Source organism: Hesperophylax consimilis, unplaced genomic scaffold (genome assembly GCF_061612785.1).
Source record: "Hesperophylax consimilis isolate HC1 unplaced genomic scaffold, BYU_Hcon_1.0 scaffold_33, whole genome shotgun sequence".
Classification (NCBI taxonomy): Eukaryota; Metazoa; Arthropoda; class Insecta; order Trichoptera; family Limnephilidae; genus Hesperophylax; species Hesperophylax consimilis.
Genome location: NW_028301263.1, coordinates 1,682,022 through 1,699,853, shown reverse-complemented (window position 1 = coordinate 1,699,853; position 17,832 = coordinate 1,682,022). Strand labels below are relative to the sequence as shown.

At 33.5% G+C, this 17,832-nt stretch overlaps 1 protein-coding gene across 1 annotated transcript in view; it reads right to left on the bottom strand.

The window, feature by feature from the left end:
* Positions 1 to 12,737, bottom strand: part of LOC149409221 (uncharacterized) — a 67,487-nt gene extending 54,750 nt beyond the window's left edge. The window contains exons 1-2 of the mRNA XM_089650048.1: positions 12,719 to 12,737; positions 11,586 to 11,742 (exon numbers count right to left, since the gene is read on the bottom strand). Coding sequence (XP_089506174.1) covers positions 11,586 to 11,742; positions 12,719 to 12,737 — 176 coding nt within the window. The remainder of the gene's footprint in view (positions 1 to 11,585; positions 11,743 to 12,718) is intronic.
* Positions 12,738 to 17,832: the final 5,095 nt, after the last annotated feature.

The window sequence follows — 17,832 nt, the reverse complement described above, 5'->3', positions numbered from 1 at the left end:
TAACGGTTTACAGCCCAGTTCACTGTGAGACTTTTCTGGGCGGCCGGCGGCCTGAAGTGTATCACATGTTATGTGACATGTATAATAATTAAAACTTCTAAGTTATGCAATAAACAACATATTATTATAAAGCACTATACGAATATGTATCTTTAGAAATCCATTTCATATAATAATAACAACAAATACGTACATATATTTGACAAACCCAAATAAACGTTTGGCCTATACACCTCTCTCATCTAAACCGACCATCTCTCATGTAATAGAAAGAGATGCACCATAGGTGATCCGTTGTACGTACACGTAAGTCATGACACATGTGACGTCAGAATTCTTTCGACCAATCGTGGAGCGTTTACAGTCTATTGCTATTGAATGCTTTTTCAAGAACGTTTAACTAATTTATATATTTAGAATCGATATTTTTTGATCTACATGAACATATTTTTTATAAGTCAAAATATTTTTCACTCAACTTCCTTATTATGAAAGCATTAATAATAATAACATAACATTTATATAGCGCAGTTTTGTGTTGTTTCACTTCAAGTGCGCTTAATAATAATCATAATAATCAGTTAAGTATTTTAGTATTAAGTATCACACTATTACGTAATTATGATGTATTACCTATTCAAATATTAAGTTGAGATATAATTATTTTATTTCAGACAATTAAACATGCAAAATGAGAAATTTCTTACAATCAAACTGATTGATCAGTTTTGTAAGATTTAAATAACGTAAAATATTGTACAAAGAAAAATTAAAAAAACATATTAAAAATAATATATATTAAACCATGACAATGACAATCATAATAAGTACCTACTTAATGCGAACCATGCCCTTGCATCTCCCTCGAAAGTTTGAGTAAGTCAGGTTTGTATGTTGTTGTTCTAATTTTAGGCACGATTCCAGGTTGTCATCAATAAGACGACTTCTCAGTTTACTCTTGATAAAGTTCATGCTTGAAAAGATTGTTCGCATGAATATGTAGAACCGAAAAGGGATAGTGCAGAAAAAGCGAGTTTTTTCAGCTGGTCATAAGAGTTGGGAATACTATTCCAAGCGTTGAATATGATCATTTCTTCCTTCTCTAGGTCTTTCAAGGTAGACCACTTGTGTTGTGAACTAAGCTCACATTTTTTCTTCTCCAGTATTTATAAATCAACACAAAGACGTTCAAATTTAGAGCTCCATATTTAGTAGTGCTTGTCAATGAAATAATTATTTTCTTGGCGATGCTTCAGCAGACTCGGAAAGTGAAACAATTTTTCCCTTGCAAAATCTTCAGCAAAGAGGGATAATTTGTTTTCAAATGAAACGACTTCTTCTAACATCGGAAAAATTGTATTTCCTTTCCCTTGTAGTTTATAATTAAGTTTATTTAGATGAGACGTAACGTCTACCATGAAATAAAAGTTTTGAATCCACTTATCGTCTGTTAGTTCTGGATAGTTAACACCCTTCTCAAGGAGAAATGCTTTGATTTCTGTAAACAGCAATTCGAAACGCTTTAAAACGTTCCCTCTTGATAACCAACGTACCTTGTTATGAATCAGAAGATCACCGTACTCACTCTCCATTTCAACTAAAAATTCTTTGAATTGGCTATGATAAAGAGCTTTAGCTAAAAATGGAGTTAACAATCGTAATCACCAATTCCATAACTTTACAAATTTATTTTGCAAATGTCTGCACACAAAGCGCTTCTTGATGAATGATGCAATGGTAAGCAAGTATCTCGTGATTATTTTTTTCTTTCAAAAGAGCAACAAAACCTTTTCTGTGGCCGGTCGTACTTTTGGCCCCGTCTGTTGAAATCGACACAATTTTTTCGAAAGAAATTTGATGTTTATCCATACATCCAATTACAGCGTTTGCGATATCCTCTCCACGCGTCTGACCTTTGAGTGGCAATAATCCTAAAAGTTCTTCTTTTGGACCTGTATGAGAAATAAATCTTACAAAAAGCAAAACTTGCGCTGTATCATTTATGTCACAAGACTCGTCAACTACTATTGATAAAGCCTAAACCAATTTTAGATCTTCGATTTGCTGGATGGTTATATTCGAAGACATTTAAAGTGTTCTATCTTTCACTGTTTTGGCAGACAACGGAACTCTTTAATTTTTTTTTTAAATTTCTGCCTTGTTCTTAAAATCCCGAAATAGTTCTTCGGATGCCTTTACAAAACAACTTTTAATGTATTCGCCGTCTGTGTACGGTTTCCCTCTCTTAGCAATCTCTCGACTAACAACAAAACTTGCCATATTAACATTACTGAAAGATTGCATCCAGTTGTTGAATACAGAAGTTAATGTCTCTTGAGTCTTCTGGAGTTCCTCAACTGCTTTCTTCCTTGCATTACCGACAGGATATTTATTGCTAAATGAAGTGTGTTTATTTTTAATTTTTTTTTGTGTCTCTTCAAATTTGACTTCTTGTTATGCGCCAATTTTTCCTTACAAATAAGACATGTCGGAAGGCCATCTAAGTTTTGAATAAACGCGAAAGTCTCGGTCCACTCAACTCTAAATTCACGGTTTTCATCATCCGTTTTTCTTTGCTTCTTTTTGGTAGCCATGTGAAATAGGGGACCTATAAAAAATACCCAAAAATATTTTTTTTCGTCACCAATACTAAATAACTATCATATTATAATTTTATTTTTTCCGACACCAACACTAAATAAATAAAATTATAATATAATGATTATCATATACATATATCAAATTAAATTAATGATGTAAATACCTGTAGAATGTGCAGCTGGATGGAAAAAAAACCCTTGTAACACGTGCGCGACAAACGCGACTGGCGAGGTGACTGCTATACAACGCCAACCAGATTTATTGAAACGCGAGAAGAGTCTCCCTCGCACCGCGCACCCCGCAGGCGTCACCCGCCGATACCATTGGCGCGTCTTGCGCGCCTTTCCGTGAACTTTTGCGCGGGAGCCGCACTTAAGAGGCTAAAGAGCCGCACTTTGCCGACCTCTGCCCCAGCCCATACTGTAACCCAGATCGCTGAGCTCGCAGGAGTTACCATATCACCTGAGGATTCATTTAAAATTACAACTACCAAACCAAACAACCAAAAAAAAATAACAATTAATTTTGCAGACAGCAAAAAAGTACACATCATGTTAGCAGCGAAACATACTGACCCGATAAAAAAATTCAACGGGAAAGAAGACCAATACGTCTATCTAAATCCGGCATTAACCCAGTATTATAAAAATTTACTTTGGAACACCAAACAAAGAGCCCTAATAAAAGAATATAAATATGTTTAGGTGAAATCGGGAAAAATACTTATAAGAAAAACTAAAGATTCAAAGGTTATCGAAATAAAACATCTTAACGATATAGCTACTAAGATGATTTAAACAAATCAAAAAAACCTATAGACACTTCATCTAATCAATACATATCTTTATAATGGCCTCTTTCACAACGGAAACACTTGAAAAACTGATACCTAACCCAATAATCACCACAAATACCTGCATGTTAAACCGTATAATCCAGGACGAGTTACCGATCCTGAACATAATTCATCAAAACATTCGAAGTATTAACAAAAACTTCGAAGATTTCACTGTGCTGATAAATGAATTAGATTTAGAACCTGACTTAATAATCCTTACAGAATGTTGGATAAATTCCTCAACATATGTGCATAAAAACATCAACAACTACAAAGTCTTCAATACTAAACTTCACAAACATCAAAACGATGGAGTAATTGTATATTGTAAAAATAAGATGGAATGCAAAATAGAAGAAATCGAACTACAAGACGCAAACTGTTTGAAAGTAAAACTCGATCAAGATACATGCATCTTTGCTATCTACAGATCCCCTTCATCTACAAATTTGTCACCATTTTTTGAATCACTAGACTGCATTTTACTTCAAGAACGAAAGGAACTTGTTCATCATAGGGGACATCAACATTAATATACTGGATACTGGAAGGCAACATCCAAAAACACAGGAATACCAATTACTCCTCCTCTCCCACGGGATGACTGCCGCTATAAGGGAACCAACAAGAGTGGATCACAAAATTAATAAATCAATCCCCTCGCAAACCTGCATTGACCACATAATGACAAAAACTAATAAAAAATACTCCACAATCATACATCAATCCACTTTCACAGATCACTACACTTTAATTTTTAACATCCATGCAAAGGAAAATCGACCATCGACTCAAAATTTTACGGGGAATAGACATGTTATAGACTACAACGAATTAAAAAATTCACTAAAAACTGAAACCTGGGAATTAATATATAAAACTGAAAACCTTGAAGATGCTTGGAAATTATTTATTAAACTATTGCAATTAAAAATACAGAACCACACCTCAATAAAAACTTACACATATTCACACAATAAAATTATCAAAAAAGCATGGATCACACCTGGCCTACTAAAATGTATAAGAAAAAGAGACAAGATCCATCAGCAAGTAAAAAATTATCCATACGACCTTTCCCTAAAACTATTTTACAAAAATTTTAGAAACATCTGCTCCAATCTTACTAAATCAGCCAAACAAAATTATTACAGATCTAAAATTCATCAATCCAATAATAATCCAAAACTTATCTGGCAAATAATTAAAGAAATCACCTACACAAATCAAAACAAAACACACCCATTGGAAGAAATCAACACAGAGAACGGTACACTCTCGCTCAACAAAAACGTACATCAACTAATTAACTACACAAACAAATTTTTTGCAAACATAGGCTCGAACTTAGCGAATAAAATAACCAAACCCCAACACTATGACCCGAAAATAAACAAACACCCAAATCCGCATAGGCTTAAATTTGCTCTAAAACCAATCACTAAACAAGAACTAATTCTAATATTTTCTAAATTCAAACCAACATCTTCATCTGGTAGTGATGAAATCACAATGAAAACATTAAAATTTATACAAGATGAAATTACCGAACCGATACTCTTTCTAATAAACAAATCTATTACGGAAAGCAGATTTCCATCACAACTCAAAATAGGGACTATTACACCAATCTTTAAATCAGGAAATCGTACAGATATCAATAACTACAGACCAATCACAATTCTGAACACATTATCTAAAATCTTAGAAATAACAGTTAAAACTCAACTCGTCGATTACCTAGAATCAAATAAACTATTATCACCAAAACAATTTGGTTTCAGAAAAAATCTAGGAACATCCAACGCCATAGCCTTAGTAATTGAATATATTAAAAATTCTCTAGATTCACATAAAAAATGCATTGGAATATTTCTCGACCTTTCTAAAGCCTTCGACACAATAAATCACTCACTTCTTTTCCAAAAACTAGTTAACATAGGGATCACTGATAATGAACTGATATTCTTTAAAAACTACATGGGAAATAGAAAGCAAACTGTGAAACTTAACAACATAACCAGTGAGTGTATTGATGTCAAATTCGGGGTGCCTCAAGGAAGTATTCTGGGTCCGATTCTGTTCCTAATTTACATTAATGATCTATGCCACATAGAATGTGACGGAGAAATCATCAGTTTTGCGGATGATACTGTTCTCATTATAAATGGGAATAATTGGACAGAAACATTTAAGAAAGCAGAAGACACACTAAACAGGATTAAAAAATGGCTAGACTACTATTCACTTACACTAAATGCTAATAAAACCAAATTCATCACTTTCAAAATAAAAAATACAAAAAACTCTGAAGAAAACCTTAACTTGAAAATTCATAGCCCGCATCACTTAAATGAGCATTGTAATTGTCCCTCATTAGAAAACGTTGACCATATAACGTATCTAGGTCTAAAAATAGATGAAAATTTAAAATGGACCAATCACATTAGCTATTTAGATAATAAAATTAAAAAACTAAGTTATTTTTTCAAAACTATCAGGAATGTGCTCATTAAAAAAGACTTAATCAAAATCTACATGGCTCTCTGCCAATCACTGTTAGAATACGGTATTATCGGATGGGGCAGTGCAAATAAAAATATACTAAATCCCCTAATTAAATCTCAAAAAGCCATAATGAAAATTATACTAAAAGTTCCTGTAAGAACTAGCACTGACGAAATCTTCACCAATCTTAACATCATGTCAATTAAACAACTATATTCTAAAACTATACTCATTTACATTCATAAGTACAAAACCCAAGAAAAAACAACAAACACGTACAATAGAAACACTAGATCTCATGGTCATAAACTTATCCAACAAATAACTACTAATACAACTTTTGGGCAAAAAAGCTTCTTATACCATAGTATTAAACTTTACAACAAAATACCACTTTCACTGAAAAACCTCAACACTTTAACATTTAAATCTGAAATAAAAAGCTGGATACTTAACATAGAGAGAACTGAAATCGAAAATTTACTGAGATCAAACACAGACTAAAACAGAATCAACTGAACTATACCAAAAAACACTTCATATATATATAACTATACAAAAAAACACTTCAGATATGTATATATATAAAAAAACATCTTACTTATTTTAAAATTATAAAAAAAAAATTATACTGCATGATATATGTTCATAATTTAATCCATATTTAACTTTGATGTAATATTAATATTCTAAATTAATTATACATAATATGTAAATGAAATCCTCAGCACGGGAGATCCCAGTGAGGATATCATTATATCTCTTTGTTACACAAAAAAAGATAATAAAACACTTATTATTATTATTATTATTATTTTTGACGTGAAGTTCAAAAATAAAAACAATAATGTTACATTTATAATTGTTGCGGGAGGTTCAGATCTAATTGTAGGTAGAGATTTCATGGATATTTTTGGGTTAGAAATCGCTTCAGTACAAAATACAATTAATTCGGTGGACCCTGAAGAGGAATATAAGGATAATTTTATTCGTGAATTTCCGGATGTTTTTACTGAAAAGCTGGGTAAATTTAATAAATTTAAGGTGTCTTTTAAGGTTAATAAAGATGCGAGTCCAATTTTTTTTAATGCTAGGCCGGTTCCCTTTTCAATTAAAGAAAAAAATTGAGGCGGAATTAAAGTCTATGGTAAAAGACGGGATAATATCACCGGTCACGAGTAGCAATTTTGCATCACCGATAGTACCTGTCGTAAAGAAGAACGGTAACATTAGGTAATTGTAAAAAGCATTCACTTTGTGGCTCATCATAATTTATAATAAAAACACATAAATTTGTTTTTGACCACGATAGTTTTATTTTCACTCTACCGGTTTCGGAAGATCCCTTCCTTCGTCAGGAGAATATTTAAAACTGTTTTAAATGTTCTCCTGACGAAGGAAGGGATCTTCCGAAACCGGTAGAGTGAAAATAAAACTATCGTGGTCAAAACAAATTTATGTGTTTTTATTATAAAGGTAACATTAGGGTTTGCGCTGACTTCAAAAGAAGTCTTAATCTGATTACAAATTTGGAAAAATATCCATAACCCAAGATAGAAGAGGTTATTCATAAGATAAGTTCAGGTAAATTATTTGCGAAACTGGATCTAAAACAAGCATACTGTCAGTTAGAATTGGAGGAACATTGTAAAAGATTTACATGCATTAATACGCATTTGGGATTATTCCAGTTTAATAGGCTGGTCTTCGGTTTCAAATCGGCACCGGCAATTTTTGCGAGAACTATAGCGAGTTGTTTGCAAGATTTAAAAGGCGTGGCATTTTATTTAGATGACATTATAATTTCAGGGATCAATGAGCGGGATCTTGAGAATAATATTCGCGCGGTGTGTAATCGCTTAAGAGAATGTGGTTTATGCGTCAATACGGAGAAATGTGAATTTTTTGTTAAAACAATTGATTTTTTAGGATACGTAATTTCGGAAAAGGGTATTCAACCTCAAAGTGACAAATTAGAAGCTATTAAAAAAGCACCGTATCCAGCAGATGTTCAACAATTAAAAAGTTTATTAGGATTTTTTAATTTTTATAGGAATTTCATTCCGAATATGTCTTCAATCTGCGAACCGTTACATAATCTCTTAAAGAAAAATACGAGGTTTGAGTTCGATCAGAGGTGTTCAGACGCTGTGGACAAGATTAAATGCCTAATGAGTAGTAATAGGATACTAACTAATTACTTTCCTAATTTACCTATTAAGCTATATACTGATGCAAGTAGCTCGGGGCTCGGAGCTTCCTTGTTCCATAGTTTCGCGGATGGATCGTTGAGACCAATTGAATTTGCGTCTAGAAGTTTAACAAGTGCGGAAAAAAAATACAGCATCCTTGATTTGGAAGCTTTGGCTATTGTTTTTGGGTTAAACAAGTTTTTTCGCTATTTATATGGAAGAGAATTTACATTATGTGTAGACAATATGCCACTAATGAGGATTTTAGGAGAAAATAAACACATACCGGTGTTAGCAGCTAATCGGTTGCAACGTTATGGGATCATCTTGGCAGGGTTCTCATACAAAATTGAGTACGTCAAATCAGCTAATAGCGGATTATTTATCGCGTTTGCCGTTGGAAAACTCAGAGGAAAAATCGGAGGACGATCTAGGTTCCGATTTCATAGGCTATATAGAAAAGTGTGAACACTTAGATGTAAAGCGTATAGTCGCAGCGACAGGCTCAGACCCAGAAATTCAAGGAATTTTAGGGCATCTTCGTAGAGGGTGGCCCAAGTGGGTAAATCGCGACAGTTTTTTATGGAAATTCTGGATTAAAAGGAATGAATTATCTATTGAAAATGATTGTTTGTTTTGGCAACATAGAATTATAATTCCAAGTTCGCTTCAGAGTATAGTTTTAGATTTGTTACACAGATCGCATTTGGGCATTGTAAAAATGAAGGGATTAGCCGAAGGTTATTTTTGGTGGCCGTCAACTTAGAGAAAATCGTTCAAAGTTGCAAAGATTGTGCAACAGTTAGGCCGTTACCACCTAAGAGTCATTTATCAGTCTGGCCTAATTCAGGATCAGCATGGAAGAGGCTGCATCTGGATTATTGTGGGCCAATTTCGGGGAAAATGTTTTTAGTTATTTGCGACGCTTTCTCAAAATGGGTAGATTGCGTGGAAATACCGAAAGCAGACTCAAGTCATACGATTAATGAGTTGAAGAGAATTTTTTCAAATTTTGGGTACCCGGACTGTATTGTAACTGATAATGGAACCGTTTTTACTAGTCAGGAGTTCAAAGATTTCTTAGAGTATAATAATATTGAGTTTTTAACAACGCCAGTGCGTCATCCCCAAAGCAATGGGCAGGCTGAAAACTCGGTAAAAACAGTGAAGAATTTTTTAAAGAAAATTCTTGTTAATAATGTATTTAAGTCAAATTATAAAGATAGATTATGAATTTTTAAGTGATTATAGAAATATTCCACATTCCACAACTGGAATTGAACCCTCAGTGCTAATGTTTGGTAGGAGATTAAAATCAACCTTTAGTAGCCTTTTACCTAAAAGTTTTGAAGAAAACGTAGCAACCTCGACAGAGAATTTAGCGAATGCGAATATTAATAAAGGTCAGGAAAATCAGTTTAGGAATTTCGGTGGGGTTGTTTGTAAAAGTTTTCAGATAGGTCAGAAGTGTTTAGCGAGAGACTTCAGACAAGTGAATAAATGTTCTTGGGCAAAAGGAATTGTTGAAAAAAGACTGGGAAAAAAACTGTATATTATTAAAATTGTGTGGACACAGATGTCGTGGAAAAGGCATATTGATCAACTGAGAGGATGTTCGCAGCACAGGGAGGAAGAGGCAGAGAGTGAACCTTTCGCCTCTGATATGACGAAATGCTGGGCAGATGAGGTTGACACGTCACTCCTTTTGAGAGATTTTAACCGGTGTTCTCTTGATTTCAGGTCTCCAGGGAGAAACAGAAGCCCACCACAAAATGAACCAGCACCATGGGCGGGACGACTTCGTCCCAGACGTCTTTGAAATGACCTCCAGGGAAAGAATCAGCTACTTATAGAGTCAACATCTTTTTGGAGTAGAGTCAGTGCTTAATGAATTATTTAATTTTGTGTGTAATGATATATTTTCAAATATTTAGTTCTTGATTTTAATAATATTGATTTTAGTGACATCTGTTTGCGATTGTATAGATTCGTGATTTTAAAAATAATACTGTAACAATGAAATATCGTAGACAGGTTTCTAGTTTAGCAGGGGGAAGATGTTGTGTATAAAGCTTTGGGCTTTCAGACACAGATGGCAGTGCTCTTAGTTTTAGCCTCCGACGACAGAGGGCGTCTCAGCTTTAGGTTAGGTTTCATTGGAATCCCACGAGGGGACCAAATCTAGCGAGTACCGATAAAGGTTGACCAACGCGGTTATATTGTACACGCGATATTCTAAATAAACCAGTTAATAACAAGTAACCTATTTATTACTGAAAGAGGTATCTTCCATCCAAGGAGTGTTGGGAGTCTGTGGCAAGAAGTCCACGGCTGTATATCCTGAAGGATAGAACATCACACTAATATATTGTGAATATGTCTTTTAACAGTATCGGAAGACAATCAAAAATAGACAATATTATGAAAAATATTTTGTTATTGTGTATTAAAAACGTAATGATATATTGTAAAATGTCAAATTCATTGAATTTGACCGAGGCACACCTGTAACCGGCTCACGGCACACCAGTGTGCCACGGCACACCAGTGGTTGCGGAGCACTGACTTAGAGCGTCTAGAATCACCTTGTGCGGCTCATAATGAAGCCAAGATATCATTTAAGCCTTCATTATCGCAAGATTTTATTTAAACTTCGCTGAACGTCTTTTTATTAGCAACTTTGTATATTTTTGATTAAGGACAAGCTACAAATTGCTTCCGCTTTTCTAAAAATAAAGAACAAGAAAGTGCAATAAACTCAGACTACCAAAAAAGGACAAAGCAGAATATTCTTCAAAGGGTAATTATACTATAATGCCCTACTGGAAAGCATAAAAATAACACCAACTAATACGTTCAAAACAGATAAATGCACTGAAGATATAAACTGATATAAGTGTGTTGTGGGCGTGTCCGTGTGCTCGAAATATCATAATTTTTCCTTACTTCTATTTCTTGAACAGATGTTTTATAGGTCAATGTTATTTCTGTCTAGGAGCCGAAATGTCTGCAAATTGGCGACAGCAGTTTTCTTCTAATTTCTTTCAAATGTACCTTACCTACCTTACACGATAGGGTATTTTCACTGTTTTTTTTACTATCGAAAAAAATACTATAATGAAGTTATTTTTTTATTTTATTTTTACATTTGACGAATAAATTTTCTATTGCGATTTGATATTTGCCATTTTACGAGTAGATTTACTGCCAAAATGACATATTTGTTTTTATTCGTGAATATGGCGACGTCGGGTAACGTCGGTGCTTGCCTACTTACCAGCGAGTGGGCGTTTTCTATGTCACAATGACGTTGTAGCCGGTTGAAATTGTTTCGAACTGTGCAGTTTTAGAACGTTTTTAAAATCAATAATTATGAATTAAAACATTAAAATTACACATTTTTAGTACAACGATCAGAAACAGAAAAATAAACAAGTATCACTTACCCTTCAGATACCCATTTCCCGTGTATATTTTCCGGGGAATCCAATACAACTGTGGCCTTCTCTATAGCACTGGCTCTCCTTACTGCCTGCTCACACGGGCCCCCGCCCCCGCCTGTTGCCGTATTCAGCCTGAAGGCATCGCATTGCTTGAAAGAAACTGAAAAAAAATTAAATAAAATAACGCACAAAAGAAACATATTTATCTACATAAAAATAAGAAGGTATATGTAAATTGTAAGGAGCTATCTTGGCGTCGAAACCGTTTCAATGCATTCACAGACTAGCACGTCACTATCATAAACCTTAATAATATTCAAGAAAAATAAACTCTATTGAAAGGTAGATATGTAAATACAATTGTTATAGAGAGTGCGCTAATAAAGCACGAATAATTTAAAATGGAACAAAAATCTGTCGACAAATGTCTTAAGGCGATGTGTAATATTTTAAATGGAGCCGCTATCAATAACAGCCCTTACGTAGATGGCGATAAGGTTTGAATTCCCGCTTAACACTTTATGCAAGAAAAAAAAATGGCCAAAAAGTGCCTTTTATTTTATTTTGTGGATGTTCAGTTATAAATTTTTTTTTTTTTCAATCATTTTATAAATAACTCAATTTTCACATTATACAATAAAATCATAACCGAAAATGGGTTCGTAAGCAGGAGATTTTGAACTTTAAAGCCGTTTTCATAGGCCTGTAGCGTCGAGAAAAATCTAGATTAACTAATTAATAATAAACCGCTCGACCTACTTAGTACCTACTCCCGAATTATGTACCTGCAGTCGAAATCACATCGTAAACAAAGCAACCTACGTACTGCAGGCACGTCTACTCGCGACAATACTATCGCGCAGTCAGTCTGGGACATTACGAGAACTCGTCAGAAGGTTTGAGTCTTCCGCCTATGCATAATTGCCACGCTGTCGAAGGTTCCCGAAACACACAGTCCGAGCGAGTGGCCTCGATTTAATTGCAATTTACTACCTACTGTCGCCATCGGCCGTGTAGTATAAATATGCCCGACGCGACGCAGCGAGTCAGTCAGTGAGTCATCAATCTGCCGTCAGTTTACAAATCTCACGAGTGACAACTGGTGCGCCCCGCGCCCCTCCGCGAAGGACATATACCCGGCTTCGCCCGTACCATCATGGACTCTACCGGGACATCATCTTAGCGCCTTGTCCAGATCGCCGTTCCTGGCAAGCGCTACTCGGATTACAAGCGCCCTGGTTCCAGTGTCTCTGACCAGCGCTTCTTCCACGCCATCATGACCACCACGAGGACACGCAGCATCCTCACTGGTCACGCCGCTCCCGTTCAACCGCCTACAAGGTCCGCCGTACCTTCGGCCGTCTCGTCAGCACTGGAGTGCCTGAAGACCTACGTTCTTCGCCAGTGCCTGACCTTCATCGAGTCCCGGTCACCAGCGCCTGGCGTCGCGGTCGACTCACTGACCCGCGCGCTTGACCAGCACATCACCGCAGCGTCCGGAGTATTCAACTTTTAATAATAATAATAATAATAATAATTGGATGACTTGTATAGCGCCGTTTTTGTGCAAAATCACCTCAAGGGCGCTGTACAAACTTATAATACATTTCTACAGTGATCTATGTTATTACTCAACTATTTATGGAGAAAATATACAGTACAATACTTACCTGGTAGGTCACTTGAGATTAACACTTAATTAACATTATCTAATTGTTTATTGGCGAAATTTAGATACAGGATTTAGGACTTTATTGAAAAATTGAATATAACTGGAATTTCTCTTAGGAATGGTAAATTTAATTTAAGGGTACGACAGCTTAAAAAGGTAAGTTTTCAGTTTAGACCTGAATTCTGTTGGACTTGTCATGGATCTTAGTTCCGGAGGGAGTCTATTCCAAGCCTTCGGCCCAGATACTCCGAAAGCGCGATCGCCAAACTTAGTATTTGGCTTGCGCTTAGGTTCTATCAGTCTGCCTACAGCCGATGATGTTGCTGATCTAAGCGTTGACTGCCTCAGACCAGTGTTTTCCGGGATGCATAGTTCAGAGATGTAGGGTGGGGCCATTTCATTGTGATTCAAAAATAGTGGTTGAGAAATCTGACAAATTATTATTGCCTCTAGATAAAAACCATCCACCATTAGATATTATCATAACAAATATGTCTGGAAGATCTCCAAACCTAACTACCACATCGTATAATTTCTCCAAAGCCGAATACCATAATATTAATGAGTACCTTACCTCGGTAGATTGGTCATTTTTAGACAACGAAAATAATTTAAATAATCAATTAGAACAATTTTACTCAATTTTAAATACCTCGATAGAGCGCTTTGTTCCTAGGGTCAACTTCACACCATCTAACTATCCCAAATGGTTTACGAGGGAATTAAAAAACAAATTAACTATAAAAAACATATCCATAGAATATATAAACATACCAGAAATCCTAATGATTACATAACTTTTACTAAATAACGTAAGCAGTGTAAAGAATTATCAATAAAATGCTATAGTGATTATGTAAGCCTAATTGAAAAAGAGGTACACCAAAATGTTAAAAAATTATGGAGTTTTTCTAAAAGTCAACAAAAAAATGATTGTGGATTTCCCAATAACATGTACTTAAAAGAAAAATGTGCCGACAGTATCGAAGGTTTTTTTTTTTTTTTTAAATATTTTTATTTATTTTATGAAATACAGTATAATGTTTAAATTTACATAATAAGAACATTTTTCAATAATTAAATAATATTACCTTTACAAGAGTCTAAAACTCGTTTGTAAAGGGAAAATAATAAAAACTTAACATACATATGAAATAGAAGAAAAAAAGAATCATAAAAATATATAAAGTGAAGAGATTTTAGTTTTTTTATACAATAATTTATAAAATAATATAGTGAGATATCATCGTCATTCTAATTCGTTAAATTATTTATTGTAGTGAAGTTAATTTTATTTTTAAATTTATTAAAGTCCGGTTCTAATCTCATCTCTGTCGTTAATTTATTAAACCATACTACTCCAGTGTACGTGTAATAGTGTTGTGCAAAACTGGTATGCATTAATGGAGTCCATAAGCGACCCATTGTATTTTGCCTATTGCTCTCGACACGAACCATGGCATGGTGTGACTTCTTATAGAGATCTTTGTGGATTTGAAGTAGCGTATTTTTCGTATATGTATTTTTTAGTGATGGGACTTGAAAATCTTGGAAAAGTTGTAAGGTTGGGTAGTCTGATGGTTTTTTTATTAAAATTTTTATTAACAGCCTTTGAGTGATTTCCAGCGGTAAATGTGATGATTTATAAGCTCCCCCCCCACGCAACGATACCATACTGTATTATTGAATGGGCTAGAGCGTAGTAAATATTTTTAAGAATTTTTAAGTTAAGTATATTTCTTAGACTAATAAATATGTAAATGAGTTTTCTTAATCTATTTATGATATTGTTTATGTGAGTTTTCCACTTAAGTTGACTAAGTATCTATTATTACACATAAATATTTAATTTCATTTTTATTTCCTATGGATAAACAGTCATTATTTTGGCAAGTAGATTTTTTTGATATGCATTTTTTTGAATGTATTTTAATATTTAATGTAATAAAAGGGTTTATTTTGTTTATACTAAAAATAATATAATATGTTTTTTCAATATTTAATGTTAATCAGTTTTTATCAAACCATTCTTTTAACGTATTGATATCATTGTTAGCAATTATTTCAAGTTCTTTCAATGAATTCGCTTGAAATATAATTGCAGTATCATCTGCATATGAAATGAGTTTTCCTGTTAATGGTAATTTAAAGATATAATATGAATAGAAGAGGGCCCAATATGGTGCCTTGTGGTATTCCAAAGTCACTTGTGTTCGGTTCACTGAGAGTGTTATTTATTTTTACATATTGATTTCTAGAGTTCAGGAAACTTTCTATCCACATTTTGGCATTATCTATAATTCCTATTTTGTTAAGCTTGTAGAGTAATTTTTTGTGACTTATGCTGTCGAAGGCTTTCTTTAGGTCTATGAATATTGCAAGAGATTTTTTGCCTTTGTCTAGTGCTTGATGTATTTTTGTTGTTAAATCTATGATTGCGTCCTGTGTGCTTATTTTTTCGCGAAATCCAAATTGTTGGTCACTCAATATATTATAAGTTTCAATAAATTTTAGCAGTTGCTTTTTTGCTACCTTTTCAAAAAATTTTGAGATATTTGATAATACTGATATAGGTCGGTAGTTATTAATTTCTTTAGTATCACCTGATTTAAAAATCGGTGAAATAATAGTTTTTTTGTAAATAGATGGAAAGATTCCTTTTTTAAGACTATAATTTATGATATGTGTAATAGGTTTTTTCAAAAAGTTAAGATTTTTTTTTTTCAGAATTTCAACGGTTATCCCATCAAAACCTGGTGCGGACTCAGTTTTAAGGTTTTGTATTATAACAACAGTTTCTTGTTCGGTTATCGTTTCGAATGTTTTTACCGTTTTATTTAATGAAGCTACTGGAATTCCTAATGTGGTGGTATTATCTATGTTGTTAGTTAATTTTTTTTTATTGTTTTTGTGTTTAGTTGGTAGAACTCTAAAAAAACTGCAGTGACGTGTTATTGTTACAGCTGTTTCGGCTTTCAAGGCCATTTTCAAACTGTGGTTAAGCCACGTTTTTGACGACTTAAATATGATTCTATTTTACCCCTTCCCAAGTTAAAATGATTTATTACCGGTTAAACCAATTTATTGATAAAAATAATTGTGACAATAGATTTCATATTCTGTGGGGGTATTTTGAAGTCTGTTTTCCCCACATTAATGTTATCTTAATTGTTTAATAATGATGTAGTAGTTATTAATTTATTTAAATGTGTTATATTGTTTAGGTTTTGTGAACATACTTAGAAGCGGGAAATAAATAATTTTCCTTACTTTATTAATTAATGTTATATAAGGGTCATTGGTTCTTTTATTGATTTCTAATTGTTCAAGTAAATTTAATCTAAGGCCCTTTCTTTCGATGTGCAAGGGTTTAAGTTCGTTGTTGTCAAGCGGGACGTGATTGTTTACTGATGTTCTGCGAATTTTGAAAATGTGCTCTTATTATTATAACATCTTATATGTTCTTTGTATCTAGTTGAAAAAGCCCTTCCCGTCTGTCCGATATAAGTAGCGTTGCAATCGGCGTGGTCACATTTTAATTCATATATGCCACTATAATAATAATAATAATAATAACATAACATTTATATAGCGCAGTTTTGTGTTGTTTCACTACAAGTGCGCTTAACTATAATAAACTTAAAATAAAATTTCCTATTGTGTTCCTTTTAAAAAAAATTAATTACATGATATGAAATAAAGAATTATTATATAGCCACTATTATTAACTTTAGGATTTCTACTTTTAGAGTTTTTAAGGTTTGTTCCTATGTTATTATTGGTTTTGAAAGCTATATTTAGACCGCATTTTTTTATTTCTTTTGCTATTTTTATGGATATTGGACCGATAAATTCGAGACATGCAATTTTTTCTATATTTTTATTATTTGCCGGATATATTAAATTAATTTTATTTTTATATTTCTTATTTTTTATAATTTTTTCAATGTTATTTATGTTATATCTAGAGATGTGCCGATTATGACTTTCGCCGACTAGCCGACTAGCCGATTAGTCGGTTGTAATAAGACCGACTACGGTTTCGGGGATAGTTCTAGGTACCCTGAAATGTCGCGCATGGCCAAAGTGTACCTCTGCTGTCCCGCAGTCCCTGCTGTTTACAGTGAGAAGCTGTTCTCAGAGGCCGGAAACATATATGAAACAAAAAGAAATCGATTGCTACCAGAAAGGGCAGAAGCTTTAGTCTTCTTACATCATAATTTACCCTTAATTAAAAAATATAAGTAAGTTATAAAAAATATAAGGAAATTATGATATTTTTGGTTGTCATAATTGTGACTTTGATTTGATTAGATTATGTAGGTATGGTTATAAAAAATATGTTTTTTTCATTTTTTTTTGTTTTTATCAAACAGTTCATGTTTAGAATTTTTGGATATATATATATATATAATATATACATATATTACTGTGCATCTTGTACATACAATCTTGATTTAATACATATAACTGAGTTTGTTCATTTAAAAAATCTACTTTTTATTTTAATAATAAGAAATACTTATAAATGTTCATTGAAGATAAGAAGATATTATGTTGTTTTTTATGTTAATTAGG